This window comes from Gopherus flavomarginatus, chromosome 2 (genome assembly GCF_025201925.1).
Source record: "Gopherus flavomarginatus isolate rGopFla2 chromosome 2, rGopFla2.mat.asm, whole genome shotgun sequence".
Classification (NCBI taxonomy): Eukaryota; Metazoa; Chordata; order Testudines; family Testudinidae; genus Gopherus; species Gopherus flavomarginatus.
Genome location: NC_066618.1, coordinates 174838145 through 174864525, shown reverse-complemented (window position 1 = coordinate 174864525; position 26381 = coordinate 174838145). Strand labels below are relative to the sequence as shown.

General features: G+C 41.7%; 1 protein-coding gene across 1 annotated transcript in view; it reads right to left on the bottom strand.

Annotated features, from left to right (window-relative positions):
- Positions 1–26381, bottom strand: part of PHLPP1 (PH domain and leucine rich repeat protein phosphatase 1) — a 231634-nt gene that overhangs the window by 81853 nt on the left and 123400 nt on the right. The window contains exon 4 of the mRNA XM_050939834.1: positions 8729–8895. Coding sequence (XP_050795791.1) covers positions 8729–8895 — 167 coding nt within the window. The remainder of the gene's footprint in view (positions 1–8728; positions 8896–26381) is intronic.

The following is a 26381-nucleotide window of genomic DNA, read 5'->3' as shown; positions in this document are numbered from 1 at the left end:
GACAGATAATGATCCCCGACGTGAGCCTCACCCAAGCACTTTAGGCAACTAGAGTGCGGGTTGCTCAGAGGCACAACCTTGTCGCAGGAGACACAGGGCTAAAAGCCCGGTTACTGAGGCATGCCTCAGCGCCGGGAATGGACAAAACTCCGCTATCTAATGGAGAAAACCAACTATGCTAACATACTAAGGTTAAAAAAAAACTATATACAACTATGGTAAAAAACAACAAAAAAAAACAAACCACAAACCAGACCACTGAGAAAAGCTTGCCATAGCAAGGAGAGCAGGGCCAGCAATCACAGGCAGTAAAAAGGAACTGAGGGGGTGTGGGGTCAGCTGGGCCCTTTATACCAGCATTATGTGCACACGGCACTACACGGCATCCAAGCTGCCTCAAAGGGTGCCACTGAGGGGACATTTTCCAGTGACTGTGCTCAGAAAACCTACAGTGCAATGGACGTGTGCAAGCACTCGAAGAAGAAATGAGTATGTCATAAAAGTCATGAAAGATCCAGAAACCCATGGGACTGTTAAAAATCATGAGATCCTAACTGAGTGAATTGCATGGTTTGGGTCTGACTCCTGATTTTGTAACTGTCTGTGGAAAACCCTCCTGACACCCATGTGTGCATATTTTCAGGATGAAAATTCAAATCAAAATGAACACAAAGCATGTACATAAAAAATTAGGACATACCATTCCCATCCTTGTCTCCTCTCCTCCTGAGAGCTCTTGGCATGACATACTTTTCCTCAGCCACCGCTTCTTGGCAACCCCACTCTCCTCTCCTACAAGCAGTCTCTACAGCATCTTTCCACAGACTTTCACCCACCCTCTCCAGCCACTCCTAACCTCAGCAGACATCACTTGTTCCAATTCTCTTCCTCACCTCACATGGCACAAAACTGCCTCTGCCCTCCAGAACTAATTCAACTTCAGCAGTCTGCACCAGAACCCAGTCTGTTACCCCATAATCCAGCAGGTTAATTCCCCTCTCTCAAGTCCTTCAATCCCGTGGAGTCAGCCTCAACCCAGTTTCCAACAAATGTGGCCAACTTCTCTGCCAATAGAAGGCTATGCTGTTGCCTCCTCCCCCTTATTTCCTGCACTATTACCCAAACAATATGACCGTTGTCCACAGCTCCTGCACTGCAAGTGGAAGAAGGCCCATCTATAGCCTCTACAGCCTCATTTTGAGGGGTGGGGGCACTGCAGGGCATCCAAGCTGGCTCCGTGATGCTTCCATGCAGGACACTGAGGGGTACACAAGAACTAGAGGCAGCAGCCCCCTCAGCAGATGGAAGAGGTCTCTCATGGCCACAGGAACAGGTAACTGAGCCTAGATTCCTGAGCCACCTGCAGCTGCTCACATGATCAGAGCTCTAAATGACCTCACAATTAAGGAGTGCTGGCAAATAGGGTATCAACCACATTTTATTCTGCTTAGGAAGACCTTTGAGGGGTTCACATATCACTGATTTTATGTATTTTTGTAATAATGCGTTTTATAGCACATCTTGTAGCACAGTATGATTAAGTGATCTGTCACAATGATGCAATGTTACAATACAGTGTTTTATTATTTTGGCATTTCTTACCATGCTCACCACTGTAATCTTGTGGGGCAGAGAACATAGGATTTAGTAGATTGTCAGTTTGGCAAATAAACAGGTCTTTAAGAAAGGTCTGGAAACTTGTTTTTAGGCCTTATTAACTAAGGCATTTGTATATAAATAATGTTTTTTTAAACCAAAATGCAGAGAGTCTCGAGACTTAGTTCTCTTGCCATCTTATTTGGCAAGTGTTTTCAGGGACAGCTTTTACAAATTTGGCAGCTATAGATGATCATCCCTGTTCTATACGAAGCAGCTCATCTAGGGTTTTTTCTAGGGCTGTCAAGCGATTAAAATAATTAATTGCAATTAATCATGATTAATTGCACCACTAAACAACAGAATACCATTTATTTAAATTTAAATGTATTTAAAGAGATCGCACTGAGGTGTACTTAAAAATACTGTTTCTTTTATTATTTTTACAATGCAAATATTGTAATAAAAATATGAAGTGAGCACTGTACACTTTTTGTATTGTGTTGTAATTGAAATCAATATATTTGAAAATGTAGAAAAATATCCAAAATTTCAATTGGTATACTATTGTTTAACAGTGCAATTAATCAACATTAATTTTTTTTGAGTTAATCGCGTGAGTTAACTGCAATTCATCGACAGCCCTAGTTCTTTCACAAGAATCATCATGGCAGCATAGGGTCTTTGAAGTTATGTGGTGGTAAGTCCCAGAGAACTTTGAGGGAGAAAGCCAAGGAGTATTATTGTAAAGACCACTACTAAAGGCTGGTAAACTAGAGAAAAGATGAAGATGCAGCTAAAGACTCAGAAGGGAACAAAATACTGGAGAAAATGGAAGGAGAGATTAGAGTGGAAAATACAAGTAAAAGGAAATAGGGATATTCTATTTCTTGTATGTAATCTTTTTCACATAACATCTTCTGCTCTGCTTTCCTGCATTACAGTCATTTCAAATGTGGCCACAAAATTCTGTTTTAAACACCAAAAAGTTAACAAGCGCTTTTATATTATTTTTTAAACTCCAAATGGTAACTTTTAAATCAACCCTTTATAATATTTGCAACTCAAACATTGCAGTACTTTGCAAAACAAAACAAAGGCAAAACGGACTAGAAAGTGATGCTGTTTTCGTGTAATTTAAAAAGTTCAATTTTAAAAAAACTTTCAGTTTTAATGATCTGCTATTTGTAAAATAAGATTTTATTTAAAATGGTTTATTTTTCCTCACTCACCAGTAATGCAGTGAATTGTTTGTAAAAGTAAGTTCCTTCCCAGCATCTGCACCTACGAAAATAAAATACCTCAGCATTTTAAGCCTTGATCCAAAGCCCACTGAAGTCAAACAATCTCTTTCCATAGACTTCAGTGGATTTTGGATTGGGTCCTTATAGAGAGATTATTTTCCTATGACTGAGCTATTAAACGCCTTATCCCCTTCCTCTTCTTGTGTACATTTGTAACCCCAGAATATACCATTAGCAGGTTATAATTTCTCTGGAAAGCATGACACTCTTTTCCTGTCCTTTGGGTATTTGATTATTTTTGAATTCCTGTGCTTCTTTCAAACAAACACTTTCACTGCTAGCATCCATAATCTATAAACCCTTTGCTTTGTCATATCCTGTGAAAGCTCGAAGATTTAAAGCTGTGTCACCTGTCTAAAGCAATTTCAAGTAACGGATGCTTGAGAGATTAGATTTCTGAGAGAGGCCCCTAGGAAACCGCTAATGACTGCATGTACATATTTGCAAAAGAAAATCTATAGTGTCACTATTAATTATTAAACCTTAATTACAATGTAAGGGGTGGGGAAAAAAGCTAGTTCCTTGGCGTCACAAGAAGAATTGCTAGAAAATGCTGACGACAATGGTGTTTGCCAATACTATTTACTCTAAGTTCAGTTGCATGCTTTCACTAAAACATTGTTTAATGACAAACGTTTGACTGAATCATTTCCCATCATTTAACAAGCAAACAATGTTCTTAGTGTATCTCGTAACAGTATTTAATCTAAATGAGATGTATTCAATCTAAATATATTGCCACAGCGAAACAGATCAGCAGCAAACAACAAATTTTAATCATGAGTTTGCCTCAAACCTCAGAACTGAAGTCACTGGACTAACTAATGTACCTGAATTATCTTTTACATTTCAGTAAAGGAGCTGAGGAGTTTAATTGTAAATAAAGGGAAAACAGCAGTTGCAGCTCCAAGTGTAGTGTTTTTGATGTAGCTCCTCAAATTGTTGATCCAAATGCAAGCTGCTTTAGAACATTATCAGAGGATGAACACCAGTGCAAGTGTAAACCCTAACACTTTTGTTAAACTGAAAAATTAAGCTTTAATGCTAAAAATGAAGAGAAAAGCTGTGGCACTTTAATACTTTTGAACGTGTGTCCGACAACAGCTCAGGTATATTTGTAGTATAGTGCTTAAAAGTGACTGAAGGGACTCCAACCCACCCACTGCTCTGATACAAGCCTTGTGAGTATCTCATTAGCTTCCATTATTGCAACAACTGGGGAATACTTTTCCTGAAAGGCACCACCATGTTATAAGCTTTAAAGAAGCCACTGTGAACTAGAGCCAAGTCAAGTCAACTCACTCAATAGGCCATTTCATCTTTTACTGTACTTGAATTTTCACACCACCTACCTTTGAAGGTTAGATTCAAATATTTGTTCCCTATTTTCTAGCATGCCCCCAAAAGGAAAAATACAGGTGTTGCTACAAAACTATCGAGTAGTTAAAGTTCTGTTTACAATTTTGGACCATCAGAAACACACTACAAAGTGGATTTAACAAGTATAAGTGAGCAATAAAACAAGTGTACATGAACGGTCTCACAAAGTAATGTTTACTTCTCATGCCCCAAGCAAATATGTTCTTTCCCACTCCTCTCCCTTCCAAAAGAGATGCATGAAGCTGTCAATTAAGTCATCTTGATTCTTCCTTTTACAATACTTGGAAAATATCAAATGCACAGTTACTATAAAACTTCTTTCTACAGCATGCAGCAATGAACATCTATATTTGAGGGCAAAACTGAATCTCAGGATTATTATTTATCTACTCTGTCCTGTCCCTTCACTGGAAGATCAGACCTGGCATCTTATTTTAATGTGAATAAGATGCTGAGGAAGACAGACCAACAAGAAAAGTGGTTTTAGTGCTTTGCAAGCCTTCACGATGCTAACAATTCATCACCATATCAGGCTTTGTTTATCTACATGACCTACTGAACAAGAGTTATGACTATGTATTGTTCAGCCCCACAAGATACATGATCTTGAAAATACAAACAAAAACAAAAACTACAATAACTTTACAGTACTTTAATCTTCAAGCAGCCAGTTCTAAACAGATTTCTTTCAGAAGCTGTTGAACATACATACACTCCTGGCTAAAACAATATTATCCAAAATGTATGCCAGGTGGCTATCGACTGATAGGGATGCCATCCAGCCAGCATTTCATTACCATGACCAAGCTACCTGTAGTTAATTGGTAATGGAAAAGCTAGTATTTTCTCCTTCTTGTGCAGTGCCTCTTCTTGTAAGAAGTTTAACGTACGTGAAGTAAGCTTTCGTGAGAGGTGCTGGAGTTAGTGTCTGGGACAGGTGAAGTGCTTTATTATTTATCCACAGGACCAGTAGTACCACCACAAGCTGTAGCAGCAGTGTGAGCTTTCCCAGACTGCCCTACCAACTGTATTTGATGCAAGATTAAACCAAGGAGGCTTGATCTAGGGGTGAGAGCATTTCCATCAATATGCCCTTTCAAATCATTGTCCTTGCTGACTAAAGGGTTTCTGAGGCAGATTCACTAAGGCCCTGCCCCTTGTGTAGTCATACACCAGAGCAAAGTGGGCCTTAACACGGCACCCAATCAGTATGGCAATGGTTTTGTGCTCGCTTTGCACTGGTATAAATGATTACACAAAGGTGAATCATGCCCCTGGGTCTTTTTCTAGTCAAATTCTTGTTCATTTTAATAAAAATTAGTTTACAATCTTATTTAAATACTATTTTTCTTGACTTCAATGACATTTACTACAGTTTAATGACCTATGCTTTCAAGAATGAGTTCCTTGTAAAGCACAGAAGGATTGTTTCCTTTGTGCTTCTATGCTACAATTCAGTGAAAGACTTCAAACCACTTTATATATAATAAATTAAGATTTAATACACTTGAAAACTAGGGAAGTAATATCCCCATTTTACAAGGGGGAAAATGAGAGAGGGATTAAGTTATCTATACTCTGCCTTTCACAGGAATGCATGTTCCCTGCTTGTTGGACAATTATGAAATTCTGTGTCACTGAACTAGATCTATATTGGCAACTATTAAAGTTCTCAGAGTGTCAGTAACTCTGCCAGTAACTCAAACGTATAATCTGACTCCTAAGGTGAAGATCCACTGTTAAGGAACTGTTGAGCTCCCTAAGATGGGCAAAAGAAACATTCAGTTGAGTATAGATGAACATTCCTATTTCCCTTTCTGCCTTCTCTCACAATCTCGCTTCCTCTTTGGGAGGCTTACCTCACTCAGAAAACTGAAAGCAGTATGGCCAGATTGCCCACACCCTGGGATGCCTATGAAATTTAAGACGAACAATGAAATGGTGACAACAAATGGGTGTGGGAAACAGAAGATGGATTAAGCGTCAGTGCCGCGATGGCTGCAGGGGATTGGCTCCAGTGTGATGTCAGTAAGCCATGAGATGCCAATGACATTTGCCAAGCTGGTGCTCACTTAAGAGAAGCTACTGCCGAGGCTCAGTGGTGTAGCCTTCACAACATTTCTGTTGTGCAGGCTCAGAGAGAAGCTACTCTCCACATTTGGGACTAAGGGGCCAGCCAACGAGGAATTTGACTGCACCTCTAGGAGTTACCAAAGAAGGGCAAGCCCCCTTGACAAATACTACCAGAAAGATATCTGTGCTCAGCTGATACCAAACCTACTAGATAACCATCAGAAAGGCCACTATACACTAGTGACCAATGAGTGCTATCAGAATTAATTTATTCATGTATCTTGTGTCTTCATTTCTGTAGAAAACAGGTTAAGTATATTGCAGAACTAGAGTCACTACAGATTTAGGGTAAATGCTTCCTAAGGGTCCCCATTACTGCTCCTGTCAGCACTGAAGAGGCATAGAATTCCTTTGCCAGGGACCTCCACGGGCATTAAGGGTCCTGACTTAGCTCCAGCTGTCTGCCAGGTGCCTCAACGATCTTGCCCTCAAGAGGTTACAATCTCGGTAAGACATGCGAGACAGAAAAAAGGGAACTGTAGAGCCAGGGGGCAGGAGGTTGATAGGGCAGAGTTCCCATCCACAGAGCACCACTGTTTTGCCTAGTAATTCATTCTGCTTTGAAAAGATCCAGACACCATTAGAGTTCATCTTCAATCAACTCTGAGCCTCGGATGCACTGTCATTCGTTGGCAGAGTAGGAGTGACTTCCTTCCTGAGGAGCAAGGCAAATTTTCTGTTCTGTGTCTTAAGGTACAGGTGGCTTTCCTAGACCTCCCTGCCATGAAGCAGAAACTGAGACCAGAGGAGGAGTGCAAGGGAAGGAGAAGTTTTATTTGATCAAATGAGCTGTCTCTCAGCTGTATGGTTAGACCGCAGGTTTGTCTGAGGGCATTTTTTGGCTCTTGTTGCTGTCTTTCACTGAGGCACTATAGCAGTTCCTGCTACTGCAGAGCACAAACATAGCAGACAATGAGAGTAGCCTGCCATGTTATTTGAACACTTCCCTTTTCAACAGCAGTTGGAACCAAGCCACTCTGTTCACAAAAAAGAACTTCTGTACCTTTTCTAACAATAAAAATGAGAGCAAAACTGTTTCATGCTGAAGATGCAAGTTGGTTCTTATGTTCACCAAATTGTTTATCTCTAACTGGCAACATAAGGCAGTACAACATTGCTGATATGGTTTTAGAGGGTATCAAATCAACTATTCCACTACAGTTTACTTCTGGCTGTGCTCATCTGTTCCTGGAAATGCTGTCTGTTTTGTTTGTGAATCAGACTTACTGGGTTTGTTCATCCCTACAGTGCCAAATTTTTTGTTTTTCTAAGTCAATTGGAAATTATGTAAAAATGCAGCAGCCTGCATAATCCATTTTGTAATTTTTCAAAAAGAAAAGGATTAGAAGTGCTGGCTATAATATACACCTCTACCCCGATATAACACAGTAAAGCAGTGCTCCGGGTGGCAGGGCTGTGCGCTCCGGCGGATCAAATCAAGTTCGATATAACGCCGTTTCACCTATAACGCGGTAAGATTTTTTGGCTCCCAAGGATAGTGTTATATCGAGGTAGAGGTGTATTACAATACAGTTAAATAAGATCATTCACAAATAATCCCAGCGCACTTTGCAATTCAGGCTCCACTGAAATTGCAAAACATCTTTACTTGCGATATAGAAACATCCATCTTTCTGAACAGCTAGTCTGTTCTGTAATTCTAAGGGATGTACGCACAGTGTTCATGCCCCATCTACGCAGTGACACTGTTTACTATCAATTTGTTCCTTCTTGCTCTATGCCCATCAGAAAACAGTCACATATATTAGTGGTCAAATCCAGACAGAATCATTACGGTCACGGCTGCCAGAGGAGTGGGTAGTAGGGAAAAGGGGCAGATGTCATATTTAATTTACTAGTTTGTTTTCCTGACACCTATATAAAATCCTACACAGTTTCTACTTCATAGCTCAAGAACAGAGCTCATCTGATCTGCAATTCATAAAAGTATACCGATCAAACATGTGAAAGATCAATGGATTTAAATTGGACTCAGGTGTGCAAGGAAAAACAGTGAATGTGGGAAACTATTTTGGATTTTAAAAGCTTGCTTAATTCAGAGAACAACATTCAAATTCTTTATGGAATTTGATCAGCTCCCTGCACACACATTTTCCAAATTCACTATCTATAAAAAAAGACCAGAATCTATCGCTCCATAGCATGTTTCCACACAAAATACACGCATTTTTGTCTTTTTGTAGATATACGTTTAGGGAAGTTCCTGCAAATGAAGTATCACTAAACTTACACACAGTGAGTAAAAACAAAATGGAGGACGTGGCTAGAAGCATGTGGTTTTTTTTTTTATTTACCTCTGTAGTTCACTAAGCCCTCTAGTTGTTGACAGGCTGGGGTTTAGCCTCAGGAAGTTCTGTTTTAAATTGAGATGAGTGAGATCCTGGCTGTAGAAGAGGTTGGCAGGCAGATGCTCCAGACTGCAGCATGAGAGATCCACCGAGCTTATGCGCTGCGACGCTACCTAGAAAACAAGATGACCGAACACATTAACACTCCTAAAATATAGGAATGTCACCCTTCACACCTACAAGTGCAAGGTAAGATTTTATACACAGCAGAAATCATTGGTCAATATTGTCATTACACATGCCCACATATGCATAACTTTCAAAAAATAGGGTCGGAATAATTAGTGAGACTCTCCCTTGCTTTGTTGTAATGCCACTTCAGCTCCACTGGTGACCAGTTCATATGGACACGTACAATAAGACATTCTAATACAAGACTTGACACATTTGTAATTCTCACAAATAGACACCTAAAAAAATGAAAGCAATACTTTAAGACCTGAGGGAAAGATCAGAGGTTGGTTTGACAGCAATTTATCTGCAGGTGAATAACAGTAGCAAATGAGACAGAGCAGATGTCTTTATTGCTGCATAGGTAGAGAATATACCAGAATGATGAAAAAAAGCACAATTGCACAAAAAGGGTGCCATATCCATCTGCCCTATCTCAAGCACTTAAATGCAGTACTAATGATGGGATATTGAGAGAAAAATTATCATGTCGTATTAAAAAACCAACATAAAAACATGTTACTCATTTATAGAAACTCCTATTGCTGCTCATATTGCAAATCAACCCAGGTCACAACAATTCAGGGGATAAAAATGGCCAAGAGTAACCAACGGTGGTCTGAAAAAGGAGATGCTGAGATTTGGGGGTTTTAAACACTCTTCTCAGAAGAAAAAAAAAAAAAGAACATCAAAGAAACATCGCCAGCTGTTGCTACCATGGTTTCAGACATGATATGCTGAGGAGCAACAAGTCTCTGCCTTATCCATGCTTCATTATACACCAATAAGGCTGCTGTGGCAAAAAGGTTTCAAAAAGAAGGTATCCTATCCCTGCCTCCCCCCAACGCAGCTTCTGCAAAAACTATTTAAAAATCCTTTTCACTTGGTCATGCAGAAAGGGGGATGGGGACAGGGAAACAGCCTGGTCTCCCCTAGAAAATCAGCTCAACATTAGAAAACAACTGTAAGGAGCTATATAAACAGGCAGAATGTTGGATAGGACATTAAAGCCAGTGGATGCTGTGTCTGACACACAGTTATGAGTAAACTCTATTGGAACCATAAGGTTAATTTTTTAGTGAAGATGAGCCAGAGACAATGAATAAAGAAATAAGGGGAAGTCTACCACTGGGCAGGTCCACTAGTTGTATAGGGAGAAGGGGCTTTGTGTGGGGACCTCGTTAAAGAAATAATCAAAAGAAGAGGTACATCTCACCATATTAAGATGCCCTAGTAGCACAAATGATGCTCAAACGGTTATATATTGTGTCAGCTATTCATTCCAACAGCAACATTATTTCATTTGGTCAGTGGCATTTTTATTGCCCTTTTACTCTTAAGAGCCATTAAAAATACAAACACAACATCTAATGGAAAAAATGTTTTAAAAGTTCGTAAACACCACATAGGGAGATTTGATAAGAGCTCAATAAGCTCCAAAGTTAAAATATGTAATTTTTGTGCAAAATCATGGCCCTTTTCACAAAGTGCCCTGAAGGCAGACACAAGTCAGGCTTAGCCAGCACAGCCCAATTGCATTCTGAGGCTGAAGGCTGGTGTCAGGAACAAGTAGAAGTGTTCATTAATTTTATTTTAAATGCAAAGCAGGGGGAACTGTAGGATAGAACAACTCCATGGTAAGCTTCAAGGGGAAAATATCAGTTTTGTAGTTTCTCCCATGTTTTTTCATTCAAAATGCTCATTTTGTCTACTCAATTACCCATCCATTTCGTATTTAGGTCCATAAAGGATCGAGAATCCTTTCTTCTATACTAACCAAAATGTTATTTGTATGCCATTCTAACCAAGCCCAAGAACACAATGATAATTCCATTTTAGTGTCAGAATATGGCTGGTAAGGTACGAACCACCAGCAATTGCCACCACAAGGGTTCCCCCACACAGCTTGTCTGGACTGAGAAGATAATTTGGATTAAGGTAGGGTGTGAATTTAAAGTAGACTAGCTGTTCCTGATTAACTCTGTGTGGATGCTCTTGTTCTAGAATAAGAGTGCTCTATTTCCAATTAGCGTAATCTACTTCCCAAAGTAGATTTCTTTGAAGATGCTTCTAATACAAGTGTATGCAAAAATACGTATCAAAAAAGTTTTAGTCCACACAGCTGTCAATTTTATTGAATTTTATCACAATCTGTATATGGCTTATAAACAAAGTAATATTCTGCGGACAATGAATTTTAGTATCCCAATGGAGAATATTAATATTCAGCTAACAGCTCATTTCCATAGCTCTCTCTGAACCATAAACAGATAAGGTGTTTTTGCCTTCCAGTTATTTCACTTTTTGCTACCACAAAGTGGTAGGCAACACAAGGGCAGATTTCCTGGATCACATTTACACTGAGATAGATATGGAAAAAAACTCAAGCAATATACTCTCTCAGCTTTCAAGTGTAAGCTTTTTAAAAATGTCACATTCATCTTCAAAACTGGTTAAACACTGAAGTGATGTCTTGCCTTCCAAATTAAATAGTAAAGGAGATTTAAATCTTGTGTTTCCATCAACCCAGATTTAAAGAGACTTTGTGCATGACTTTTTTACTTTCTATCGGATTATTAAAATCAGAGCATTCTTCTAAAACCTACTGCAGTGGGTTGCTAAAAATCACAGCAATGGATTTATAGCACACTTAAAAACAAATCAAGCAACAAGAGCAATCTTCACACAAAAGAGTAAGAAAAAGAAGCCTTGTAACTAGGGGCAATCAAATCTGCAGAAAGAACAAGAAAGATTTATTTAGATTTCCTCCCCAACCTAGCCCCTCTAGAGAAAAGATAAATTACAGCAAAAGTAAGCTCCTCCTCCAAAAGATATTTTGTGCAGAATAAGAACACACTCCAGCAGCATTATCTTAAAAATAAATAAAACTAGATTTAACTAAAATTACTACGATGATAAAAACTTGGTTTGTTGGGTTTTCCTCTGTTTGTTTTTGCTCAAGCTGACAGAAAGGGCATCAGACTTGTTCTGTCTAGGGAGCTCAATGCTTCTCAACCTCATCTATATTGGCAAACACCCCCTTTTAACAATACAAAAAGTAGGATGATCGTAATCTCCAACGTGAAAGAACCCACGGCCCAGCTGCATCTCTCCCTGAATTTTCTTCAGTTATCCTACCCTAAGCTAGACCTAGGTGCAATGCCTACTGTTCACATAAAATAGACTAGCAATAACCATGTAAGAAAAATGGTAGGTTTGCAGCGGTGGGTAGAGGATCACTAAGGATAGCGGTTAACAATTCTGGTGCCACTTCAGTCACTCTGGCCACAGAATAAAAGAACAATGCATTTGCATACAGAGTGGAAGCCAGTTTCCCCCAAATAGGAATGTTAGTAGCTTACATTTCTTTTAATGAAGTTACAGACTCAAGGATATAGCCAAATCTGTACTCCATAAGCCCTGATTTTCAGCTGTTATTTATTAATAACAATAAAAATACATGGGTGCAAACAAAACACTTAGCTATACTCTATTCAAAGATAAATGGCTGAATAGATTTTATGGAAATTTAATTTGCCCTGTTAATATTTAAAAAGGAGACTTAAAGAAACAGTAACATGGCAGTCCAGATACAATTTATACATTAAAAAGCAACATCAATTTGACTGAAGATCCTTTAAGTCCATAGTCCAACCTTGGTTATGCAACTCAGACCAGCAGTATTTTAAATGCTTCCTTTGCCTACTCTGAGTCAAGCAAGGCAATGTAAAAGTCTTTATTCTAGGTCCTATTCCACTTTTTTAATGTGCCAATAAAACTAGCATGTGTCCCTCTATAGCAATGAGTTCTCAACTTGCTTTTTAGTCCCAGTTCTACAGCAATTAAAATGCAGCTTCTACTCCAGCATCATTATTCATAATGGTATTGGCGGAGTACTCTCTCTCATCAGGCAATGAAAGCCAGTAAATGTTCTCTCATTCTCCACCGAGAATCAGTTTACTTAGCAAAGAACTATGACTATCAGAGTATGAAGACCCTCAGGGAATGCAAGCATTTTTAAACTATCATCTGTTTATCCGTGCAGTCGTAAGGCTTACAAATGTAAACAAGAGTTCATAAAAACCAGTGGTGTCCTTGAAAGGAAACTGAGTATTTTGAGAAAGTCAAAAGATGATTTAGTTTAGTTACAAATTGCTGTTTGCAGCAGAAACTATCATAACAAACCCCTCTGTGAATTAACAGATATCCTTGCCTATAAAGAACGGTATTTAAAGAAAGCTTTCCTTTGTCCAACAGTAAAATGCCACCTCTGTCAAAGCTTGCCAGGACTGATCACTGGCGCTGTTTATTCTAAAGCGTTGGCTACACTACAAAAAATACCTGTTGCTGACTATGGGTGTCTACTGAACCAGCTGTATGGACGAAGTTATAGGTCTTGTCTATGCAGGAATTTTTTTTTTTTAAACCTTAAGGTGTGAATTTTAATAACTTCCTCCTGTCCACTCCCTCTCCTGAAAGCTGTATTCAGAGAGTTAAAGGATGCACATTTTTAAAAAGAGCCTTCAACAGAAGAAAACTCAATTAACAGACTGCATTGTAAAGTGATCCAGGATTCTGACTCAAAAACAAGTTACTTAACCACCATTACTGCACAAGGTAAAGCTACATTTTAGTCACAGGTATTTTTAGTAAAAGTCACGGACAGGTCATGGGCAGTAAACAAAAATTCACGGCCTGTGATCTGTCCATGACTTGTACTATATACTCCTAACTAAAACTTGAGCCAGGAGGCCATGGGTGCTCTGGGGGGACAGCTGCCAGGAGTGCTGGGGGGAGAGATACCATATAGCCTGGGACCCCCACTGGTGCTGGAGGTGGCAGGCAGCAGGGCTGGCAGGCTCCCTACTCAGTTTTCTGGAAGCAACTGACATGTCCTGGCAGCTCCTAAGGGGAGGAGAAGGGATGCCGTGAGCCGCCCTCATCACGCGCGCCAGGTCTGCAGCTCCCATTGGCCGGAAACCACAACCAATGGGAGCTGCAGGGTGGTGCCTGAAGGCAGTGGCAGCACACTGCCCCCTGGCCTCTACGCCTAGGAGCTGTAGGGACATGCTGTCTGCTTCCAGGGAGCCCTACCCAAGGTAAGTGCCCTCCCACATCCCAACCCCCTGCCTTGAGCCCCCTCTCACACCCAAACTGCTACTTCTGCTGCTGGGGGAGGGGAGCAGGAGAGGAGAACGGTGGCCTGAGACTGCCCCAGAAGTGGCTGGTGTAGCTGGCCTAGAGGCGGTCCGGCCTTTGCAGAAGTTACAGAGAGTCATGGAATCCATGACTTCTGTGACAAACCCAGTCTTAATGATGGTTCTTCAAGATGTGCCCCTTTATGGGTGCTCCATTGTAGGTGTGTCAGTGTCGCTGTGCTGCTGATTGGAGAACTTTGGTAGCTGTCTTCCTCCTGGGCATAGACTGCTCCCTGCCTGCCACGAGACTAGCTAGCATGCGCGACCAATCCTCCTCAGTTCCTTCTCTACTGCAGAGTCAATGACAAGAACTCCAAAGTAGAGGGGAGGAGGGCAGTCCATGGAGCACCCACAAGGGGACACATCTCGAACAACCATCATTACTGCACAAGGTAACTTCCTTAAGTAGTGTCCCTTTGGGTGCTCCACTGTAGGCGACTCCCAAGCAGTGCCCACGCTTGGAGGTTGGAACTTTGCAGTAGAGTCTTATATGGACGATAGTACTGTGGCTTCTGTAGCCGAATCCCCAGGATGACACATTGTTCTGCAAAGGTATGTACCGATGCCCAGGTAGCTATTCTGCAGATTTCTGCTACTAGGATACCTTTGGAGAAGGCGATGGACAAGTAGACTGACCTCGTAGAATGTGTGCATACTGAAGATGGAGGTATGATGTTACACAATTGGTAACAGAGTTTAATACAGCCAGAGACCCACTCAGTTTCTGAGCTGAAATTGCTGTACCTTTCGCCCCCTCTGCAACAGAGAGGAAGAGTCTCAGAGTATCAGAAAGTAACAAGAGTAGAAGCCTCTACCCCTTAGATGTGCAGGCACTGGCTCTACGGCTCCTACGCTGAGCAGGTGACTTATCTCCTGATGTAGCAGGCTTTCTGAAGAGGGACGGGAAAGAGGTTTTGGTAGTGGGGAGAGGAGAAATGGAGGGAGTATCTATCTCAGATAATCTCCAACACCCATTTCTTGAAGGTTATCCATTCCCAGGTGCTGCAGAACGAGGCGAGACGATTTCTGAAGGGATGCTTGGGTTTTCCAGTGTGAAATGAGGAGTGCATGCTATGGGCACATCAACAAACCTGTCAAAACTGTCTCTTCAAGGTGAAGGGCTGACAGGAAGTTTGCTGAGATCCCAACATCTTTTGTCTGGCAAACCCAGGCTTCTTCCTGAGGTTCATACAATCTCTGCCTATACTGAGATGGATACTGGGATGAGTATTGAGATTAGCATTGTGAGTGAAGCTTGAACGGTGGCCGAGGGCTCTACTTTTTTTTGTGCCCAGGTGTTTAGTTCCTGAGCGATCAAAGAGGCGGCCCCTGAATCTTTTAAAGTCTGGGGAGTCATCAGTCTTTTCAGCAAATTCGTTCCCTCAAAAGATAGGTCTTTCATTGTTTGGACCTCCTTGAGGAAGCCATAGAGATGAAGCCATGAGGCCAGTCTCATCACAATGGCAGCTGAAATAGAATGTGCTGCCCTGAAAGCTGCATCAAGAGTAGACTGGAGAGACTTTTTGCCACCAGCTGGCCCTTGTTAATCAAGGCTTTAAATTGGTCCTTGAGAATCAGGGAGCCATTCAATAAAAGAACTAAGCTTCATGTAGTTCTGATAGTCATATTTAGCCCACAAGGCTTGATAGTTCGCAACTCTGAATTGAAGGGTGGCCGAGGAGTAGGCCTTCCTGCCAAACAAGTCCAGGTGCTTCGAGTCCTGGTCATGAAGGGTGGACTTAAAGTGGTGTTGGCAGCCTTTAGTGTTAACTGCATCCACAGTGATCAAACTGGAAGGCAGATGTGAGAAAAGAAATTCCATGTCCTTTTCTGGCACATAATACTTCTTGTGCACTCTCTTACAAGTTGATGGGACAGACGCGGGGTGTCTGCCATATCACCTTGGTAGGGTCCAGTAGAGCCTCATTAATAGGAAGGGAAACTCTGGAGCAGGTGGAAGAATGGAGAATGTCCACCAGCTTGTGATGTGACCCAGACACCTCTTGTAAAGGTATTTGGAGTCCCTCTGCCACCCTTGGTGCCAAGTCCTGGAACAGTTTAAAGTCATCCAACATAGATGGCAAAGGGGACATTCACCATTTTGTCTAGTGATGATGATGAGAAGTGGGCTGGAGGAGTAATTTCCTCCTCAACTTCCACCTCCAGTTCCTCCCTAGCCTGCTCAGGGTGTTCAGAGGCCCTCGAGGCAATGGCTGAAGGAGGGCACTTCCTCGCCTGTTGGTAGGCCACACTAGCGGTGATAATGGCCTATTGCCTTTGGCCCTGCTGGGGCCCCAGTATGGCCATTGTGATGGGAAGAGGCCCAGTGGTTGGTTCCACAGCTGCTCAAACTAGGGAGGACTGCAGGTCAGAGGGGTGGTATGCCCAGTGTCCATAGTGAAGCTGGGGCTCCGTATGGGTAAGTGAGAAGAGCATTGGGAAACTAAGTCCTTCTGCTCACTTTCTGATTCCAATGATGAAAAGGGCAGTGCATGGCAGGAGGTCGATGAATCAAAGGCTCTGGGTGAACGCAGTACCAGGGTGCCAGTACTGACAGAGGAGAGTCCAGTGTATTGGACACCAAAATATCCATCACGCACTGGAAATCTGACGGTGGGGAGGGCACTGGTACTGGTAGAGGCTGTCGGTGCCAAGAAGCTTGTATTGACGGTGTGGCAGAAGTGGACCTTTAAAGCAGGATGCATCGGGTGCCTGGTGTATCATCAGCAGTACTTACGTTGATGACTGCACTGACAGAGCCTTATCCACGGTGGATCTTCTACATTTCTTACTCCCATACAGTACTGATGCTTCTTTGCCTGCTCCCATTAAGTGTTCAGGCATTCTGACTTGCCCTGTTGGTTCGTACCACGTGTGCCCTGGATATCAGATTTAGACAGCTTCGATGTCATTGGTACTGATGGTACTGACCAAGCCAGGGATTGTTTTCGGCTCATTCAGGGTTCATTATGAGGAATCTCAGACCTTTTCTTAGAGGCCTTACATGAGTAGCTCGCAGGTGTGCCTCTGAATTCACCTCTCTTCGAAGTAGCGGGTTCCAGTGAGGGCTCCCACCTGGACTTCGGAGGTTGAAGGGCTGACTCCATGAATAAGAGTTCTGACTTCTCTGGATCTGTGCTTCAGTTGCCAACACAAGCTACACTTCTGTGGAATGTTTCCCCCCTCCCAGGCACCGAATGCATTGTGAGGTTCTGTCGGTCACTGGGATAGATTCCTTGCAACTGAGACACTTCTTGAAGCCCAGAGAGCTGGGCATACTCTTGCCCTGGGGGCTCCCCACAAAGGGGGTTGATAGGAGAAAACATTTTCTCTCCCCCGGTTGTTGTTTTTTTTCTTTTAAAGTCAAAGGCCAAAATAAAATGCAAACAAAGCAAAGAAAGGAAAAGGGCTTCAAAACAAGCTAAAATTAGCAATTCTAAGAGAGTTAGCAATCTCAGAACTGACAGCTCTAGCTCTGTCTCTAGCCAGGGGTGATTGAGAAGGAACTGAGGAGTGCCCTCGCACACTGGCTAGCCTCATGTCAGGCGGGCAGCAATGCATGCATGAGGAGGAGAACTTTGGTAGCAGTCCATCCTATCAACAGCATCAGTGGAGCACCCACAGGGATGCTACTCAAAGAAGAAATAAGGTTTTAACAAAGTTGGTTTGTTCTAAGGTGATTTTTGTTAAGTTAAACTTGTTATATTGGCCTTTTTATGTAAGCATTTTAATCCTCTCCCCCTTTAGATTTTTTTCTTTTTTTAAACATTCTGTTAGTCATTACATACTTCATTTTATCATTAATTCTGACTCTTGCTCCAGTAACAGTGATACAGACCTATAGGAAACTAAGATCACAGTGAACACTACTGCACTGGAAACCTTCCACGCCAGCTAGTCAAAGCAAAGAAGCAATCAAAGCCAACCCTATCTCACAGCCAAAGCATCTTTTAGATGTAAGCATGGAACTGCAAGAGAACCCAAGCATGGAACCTAATGCAAGAAAAACCACCAAATTTAGTGTTTGGTACAAAAAATGTCTTGCTCCATTCTCATCTTACCTAAAAAAGTTGACTTTTTTATATTTGAACTTCAGATAAGGGTGTAACAAAAAGTTTGTTACTGTAGAAACAGACCAATGAAAAAAATAGTTACCTACATACAAACACCCCCAGTTGTTCAAGTCATCTTCTTGGAACTTTCTTCTTGAACACATAAGATGAAATCCTGGGATTCTTCCAGATTTTGCAGGCAAGACCTGCCTCTGGGAGGGCATATTTACCAGTCTAACTACTCCACTGTATTTATACTGCTATTTGGCAGTAAGTTTCCCAGCAGAGACAATCCCCAAGCATGCAACCTTGTTAGGCAATCTTCAGATACACTGGGTACAGCAGAATATACTTAATACTGTCACTTTAAGTAATTTTCAGTTGGCGTTGATTTCAGTACTCGTGTGACAATTCTAACAGCAGGGCTCAACTGCACATAGACAAGTTGTGTATGTACGCTACCTGCCCACACCAGTACACAATAATCAGTTACAGAGAAGATTAAGGTTATGGCTGTTCACAAGGGGTGAACATCTGTACCCCCTACTGGCCCCAGCTGGTTTGTGGATAATATCGTTCCCAGCCTTTATCTGGACAGAGGTCTCTATCAGCTGTTTTGGGAAATCCTTGTTCCTGTGTTTGATGTTGTAGAAGGTGACATTCAGGTGCTTCTTTCCATGGTGGTTGTAGAGGTGGAACACGAAGACAGCATTTCTCCATCCATCTTACCACTCTCCTTCCAAAGCAGCAGCAATAATACAAGAACACAACCCGGCAATAACCCAACCAGACTTGCCCACCTACAAATCTCAAAACACTTAAGATGCTGCTTTTAGTACAGGAACCCGTTCTGGTTAGTGACCAAGGGTTTCAAAACCTCAGGACTATCACAAAACACAGGTGGTGGCGGCTAGGGGAGAACAGTGGGATCAAGAATCACGACCTAATCACAGGTCCTACAGACCAACCACCTGGCTTCACCATGCCATGCAATATATGGATCACAGCAAACTGCATCAGATCCACAAAAGGCGTTGCTATTACTTACTGCACAAATGGAAAATGAAGGACAGCCAATATTCAAATGTGAAGACAGTTGAGCCATGGAACATCGTGAACCACTGCCCTCTAAGATCTGTCTTCAGAGGGACAGCCAAGATTCATTCCATGCCACCGGAAGCCACAGATGACAAACTCAGATGTTGACCTTTAATGTTGTTTTTTAAGCTGCCAAATGAAAAAGTAATTTTCTGATTGAAATGAAGACCATTTCTCTGCAACTCAGTCCAAGGAGTATGGACAGATAGAAAAACAGACAAAAGAAAAAATGCTATTGGTAGTCTCAAAAATTTTTAACCTTATGAAAAACACTTAGCTTGGGAAATATTAGCAGTTACACTTTTAAATAAAGTTCACTGTTGTGCACCTGTTCTGCCTCAAAATGGTAATCCCTTATACTCCATAGCAGCTTGGGCAACTATTTGCAAGATTCAGAACAGCTACTGTCTACACCAGGAGTGGACAAACTATGGCCCGGGGGCTGCATCTGGCCCTTCAGACATTTTAATCCGGCCCTCAAGCACCCGCTGGGGTCCAGGGCTTGCCCTGATCCATACGTGCCATGACTCTGCACAGCTCCTGGAAGCAGCAGCATATCCTGCCTCTGGCACCTATGCATAGGGGCAGACAGGGTGCTCTGCATGCTGCTCCCACCCCAAGCACCGCCCCCACAGCTCCTATTGGCTGGGAACCTAGGCCAATGTGAGCTGCAGGGGCAGCACCTGCGGACATGGCAGCATACAGAGCTGCCTGGCCACGCCTCTGTGTAGGAGGTTGGGGGGGGGGAACATGCTGCATCTTCCAGGTGCCACTTGAGGTAAGTGCCACCCAGATCCTGCACCCCGACCCCCTTCTGTGCCCCAACCCTCTGCCCCAGCCCTGATTCCCCTCCTGCCCTCTGAATCCCTCAATCCCAGCCTGGAGCACCCTCCTGCACCCCCAACCCCTCATCCCGAGCCCCATCCAAGAGCCTGCACTCCCAGCCAGAGCCCCCACCTCCTCCTGCACCCCAACCCCCAATTTTGTAAGCATTCATAGCCTGCCTGTCATAACTGTCCTACTCAGATCTGAACGTTAGAGTTCAGAACATGAGAAGCTAGCATGAAACCTCCAAACTTAATTACCAGCTTGGATCTGATATCGCTGCCACCAGCCAGAAGATTCCAGTGTCTGGCTCACTCCGGTCTCCCCAAAACCTTCCCTGGGGGACCCCAAGACTCAGATTCCTTGAGTCTCACAACAAAGGGGAATAAACCATTTCCCTTCCCCCTCCTCCCCGGGTTCCTGGAGAGATATACAGATTCAAGCTCCGTGAATCTAAACAAAGGGATTCCACCCTCTTTACCTCCTCCCAGATTTCCCCGCCCTGGGGACCCTAGGATACTCCCTGCTTCAAGTCCTTGAAACACAAGTACCGAAAGATCAAATCTCTCTCTCCCCTCACCCAGAGGATATGCAAAGTCAGGCTTAGTAAATCTAACACAAAGAGATTTTCCCCCTGTCTTCTTCCTCCCACCAATTCCCTGGTGAGCTGCAGACTCAATCCCCTTGAGCCCCCACTAAAAAAAAAAAATCCAACAGGTCTTAAAAAGAAAGCTTTATATAAAAAGAAAGAAAAAAAAAAAGACATACAATGGTCTCTGTATCAAGGTGACAATATACAGGGTCAATTGCTTAAAAGAAAAAATGAACAAACAGCCTTATCCAAAAAGAATACAATTTAACACATTCCAGCAACTACACACATGTAAATACAAAAAAAACAATATAAACCTATTGTCTTACTATCCTTGTACTTACAACTTGGAAACAGAAGATTAGAAAGCCTGGAGATTCCTGTGGTGACTCTCAGAGCCCAGAAAGAGAACAGACCAAGAACAAAGGACTCACACCCAAAACTTCCCCTCACCCAGATTTGAAAAAGTCGTGTTTCCTGATTGGTCCTCTGGTCAGGTGTTTGGTTCCCTTTGTTAACCCTTTATAGGTAAAAGAACATTAACCCTTAGCTATCTGTTTATGACACTGCCATACAATTTCCATACCTAGATGTGGCCCCCAGGCCAAAAAGTTTGCCCACCCCTGATCTACGCCTTCTGACAGATGTAGTATTCTGACATCAGGAGTAGCTATATTCTTAATAGTTTAATTCATTTTAGCAAGAACATGTTTTTGCGATTTATTGTGTTGGCAGAATCCTCCAACACCAAAAATTTGGTTCAGTTGGGGTCATTTTGCTGCAGTAATTACTGGGAAGTCTTTCAGCTTCTTGCTGAGGAGATTACTAGCAAGTCCAACAATTTTTATTTGCTTGTGTCCTACCCTCCCAACAAGGGACATCTTTAGAAAAGGCATTAGCTGAAAAGGCTAGGTCACTATTTTCTGACTTATTCCATTTAGGAGAAGTCAAACAATGGTCTCTCTCTCTCAAGTACAATTTAAGACTTCAGTTTGAATTTTTACTTCAGAATTTTTTTTCTAGCCATGCTCTCTATTAGATATTGAGAGAAACGTCAAATCCATTACCCAGATAAGCTACTTATCAGTGGTGGAACACTTCCACACAGCTGTGCACTCAGTCTTGATCAGAGTCCTGTACTAACTTAAACTTATTTTGATGAAATGTCTGCAGTGGTAAATTCATATAACATTTTGTGATACAAGTGACAGTCTTTTCCCCCTCTTTCTGCGGGTTTGGCTTTTTAAAGAGGCTCTCTGATTTTGGCTCTGTTTAGGCTTCTTGAACTAAGACCCTCAGTTTTGTTCTAAGATAGTACATCAAACTGCTACCTGTCCGGATCACAGCAGATTACCAGATGTTTCTATTTGTAGAAAAGGTTACTGTTTAGCAAGTTGTTTCAAACTTACTTGCAAGATTTTGGGTAAGTTAATTCAAACGTCTACCTATTTTATTTAGATTTAAAAGAATAAAAAGGTTTCATCTGAAGCTCTAAGGCATCCTAACCCACCATTAATAAAATAAAATTTATGACTGAACATTGCAGTCTCAGTAAGTGAGGATGTTGAAGGTTCTATTTTACCTTCCCTGTGTAAGCCATTAACCTGATTTTTAAAGGTCTGCTCTTATAAAAGATTCCCTCAGGCTTCCATGGTTTTTGACATTCCCAGAAAACAGCCCTTAGATGAGAAGTAAAGCAGTGGAGAGAGTGAGACATTTACCTTCCCATGCCTTCACCACCCAAATACCCCAAATGAAAAACTAGTCAACAATTCCTCATGTTGTGCAAATACCCTGCGCAGATCCAAAATTTGGATCTGCATCCATTCCCTTTCTTACGACCACCCCCCCACACACACACACCAAAGCTACATAAACACAGGTTTATCTGGAACTCTCTAAAATGACTGCATTTCAGAAATAGGTGTGTATTTTACAATACACTTTGGGATCTTTCTGTATTCAAAGGTGCCACACATTAAATCGGTGTACATAGCACCTCAAGCAATTTCTAACTCAGCAGAAAAAACTGCAAGCCTTGTATATCTAAATATACAAAAGTATGCTGTAGAATCACATTTATTATTAGGACTAGAGATGCCACATGTCCAGTCTTTGAGCAGAAGTCCAGTCAAAAAGGAGACTAGACAGTGTCCGGTCAGATCATCTTACCAGATACTCCAAGTCCAGTTACTGTGGGCGAGGGAGACACCGGGTCACCCGCATGAGCCCCTACTCGGCCAGGACCACCTCTTACCTGCATCGGGCAGCTGCAACTCCAGCCCTGGCTCTGCAAGCGAGCCCCTCCTGACCTGGCGGGGAAGCAGCAAGTGACTGCTCTTGCCCCTTCTCCCCCAAACAGAGGCAGGGCCTCAAGGGAAGAGGCAGAGTGGGGGAAGTTCTGGCACTCCTGTTGGAGTATCTGGTTTTTAACTATTACAAAGTTGGCAACTCTAATTAGGACTGATTTAATGGCAATGTATGATTGGCACTTGAAAATTATTGTGTGTGTACAATGACCACTTTTCAAGTTCTCACTCTTGGCTGCAACATTTTGCACGTACACTTCTACCCCAATATAACGTGACCTGATATAACACGAATTCGGATATAATGTGGTTAAGCAGCGCTTGGGGGAGGGGGGAGCTGCGTGCTCCGGCAGATCAAAGCAAGTTCAATATAACGCAGTTTCACCTATAACATGGTAAGATTTTTTGGCTCCCGAGGACAGTGTTATATCGGGGTAGAGGTGCATTATTAACTAAAGGCAGTGGTCTAGAAAGGGGATCACAGGGTTGCTAAGTTTTGTTTTGTTTTTCCCCTCCACTGGAAAAGCCACAGCTTAATTAAAACAAGGAAATTAAAAGCTTCAAATCACTAAACATGTCACGTACTTTGGAGTCCTATTCATAAAGATCTCAATTATTGTAATAAGTGGGGAAAACTTGTAGTCTGTCAGCCTGAATACAAAGCTTCAGTCCCATCCTGGTATCAGGCATGTTATAAACCATGGAAAACTGAGGTTCATAATTGAAATGGCAACTAACCTTCAACAACTCTGAGGGCACAGAACACAGCAATAGATATTAGAAGAAGAGAATCACTTCTAAGTGCTTTACGATTACAATAAAACCCTAGTCTATTCTTATCTCACACAGCAATTTTCAAACCTGTTTTGATCATTCTTTTGTTCTTCCAGGGACACAAATATGGTATGGGATCCACAAAGTTATTTTTCTTGCTTCAACAGACAAAAGGTATAAATCCTGTTAGAGAGGCTGGAACAATTTGTATAGTGCAGGGGTCAGCAACCTTTCAGAAGTAGTGTGCCGAGTCTTCATTTATTCACTCTAATTAAGGTTTCGCGTGCCAGTAATATATTTTAACGTTATTAAGAAGGTCTCTTTCCATGAGTCTATAATATATAACTAAACTACTGTTGTATGTAAAGTAAATAAGGTTTTTAAAACGTTTAAGAAGCTTCCTTTAAAATTAAAATGCAGAGCCCCCCAGACCAGTGGCCAGGACCCAGGCAGTGTAAGTTTTACTGAAAATCAGCTCGCGTGCCACCTTTGGCATGTGTGCCATAGGTTGCCTACCCCTCGTATTGGGGGGGGGGGGAAGAGGAGAAGGAAGGGGGCCTGAGAGCCATTGAACCAAACTGTAAACCTTGTAATACAACAGAAAACACTAAGCCGGGGGGCGCAAAAGCACACCCCACCCTCTTCGTTACAGTACCTATGTATCTTGTTGGGAAAATGGAGCAGTACCTTGAAGGGCAATTGCGGGTTTTTCACCTGCATTATTTCAGGGGACAATGCCAGAACAAAAGCTAGGCCCATTGCCTGCATTGCACTCAAAGAGTTGAACTGCACATTTTTTCAGGAAGTGTCATCAATGAATAAACATACTAAAAACCATCAAAGACAGGAACTCTTAGATATTATTAGAGACCAAAGGTCTTAATATTCAAGGTTTCATACATACACAAAAAAGGAAGTTAAGATCCGGTGTGGAAACCGGAGGTTTTGTTTATGTTTCAGTACTTGAAATCACCACTAAAAGGAAACTGTGGGTTTATTTTTAGACCTCTACTTCCAGAGAAGCATTATCTGAACACTATGCCTATGTGTGGAGGAGAATGGTTTACTTAAAGCAATCTAAAAAAAACACCAAAAAACGCAATTGTCAAAATTAGATGAGATACTTTAAAATCAAAGAAACTATCAATCAATCTGAATGTGAAGAAACAGTCTGTGTTTTGCTGTTGTAAAAAGTATCTTATCTCTGATGCTGTTCAATATGTTATTGATTTGTTTCTATGAAATTTGTAATGGAGAGAAAATCTCATGGGGGTAAAACAGGCTTGTATTTCTTACTTAATGAAAACAATGATGCTATTCTGTGATCAGTGAGCAAACACTGTCTCAACCAGGGAAGGGCAAAGCATGAGGAAGAGTGAAAATTGGGTCCAATTACTCAGAAGTGAACATCTCATGATCACCATATTAAATGCAAGGAAATGTAGTCCAGTGAAAAATAAAAGCCCTGAAAGATAAATAAAAAGCTATAACATCAATGTTAAACAAAAGTACTGTAACAAACAATTTTCTAAGTTATACAGGATTTTTCTTTTTGCATGTTTTGTATGTGCTGTGCTGCTGTTTTCTCTGACTTATCTGAGATGAGGCCAAGGGTTTAATGCAATAATTTTCAGGGTTGGCTCTGAATAGTAGCTACTAGAGAGCAGCTTGTATGCACACAGACACCTCAAAAAACCCAAACTGATCATAAAAGTTTCTGAAGTCTTGAATTATGTAGGAACAGTAACACTCACTGTAGCTTCTGCAGATACAAATAAGAGAGTGGAGATGCTTCAAAGAATGGGCAGAACTAGCTAAATAGAACTGGAAAGAGATGCCAGCCTGAAAACTTTGGAGTGGTTTCAGTTTATTCAGCCACAAGCTTAATTGGTCCTAGCCTCCTCTACATTCTGGACTGGGACTGCTAATTTTTATTTAGAAAGCTCTGTGAAACCCAAGCTTCTGATATCAGTTTAAACTGTAATCAAATTTTAAACTTCCTTATATTTGGCCATGCCTAGTATCACAAGTTTTAAAATCATATGTTAGTGATATCTGCTCAGTCTATAAAATGGAGCCTCTGGACACAATTTGAGTTTGATTACATGCAACTTTTAATTTTAATGAGCAAATAGCCCAAAGGAAAAATGTTCACCTACTAGATTATCTTTAGCTGCCTCAAAAATAAACAAAGCACAACTGACAATCAAAGCTGCTTTACTAATCAGCAACGCATTCGATTTGAGTTCTTCAGCACTATCCCTGTAATTGGCACACCATGGGGATACACAGATTACATTTCTGTCACTTATTTTGAAATATACTTACACGAATGAAACCAAGATGAAAGATTTTTTTTAGGATATGAATAATTTAATAGTTTATTTCCACATAAATGCTTGAAATCTCCCCACAGTCCTCAAAGCAGCATACAGCTAGTACCCTGCACATTTCCTTCTGTGCATGTTCTAGAACAAAATCCACTACACCTATGCTACAAGTAATGATGCAGCCACTTCCTCTCCATGCTATTTAAACTGACACTGCGAAGCATGGTTAGACAGGACACACTAATATCTC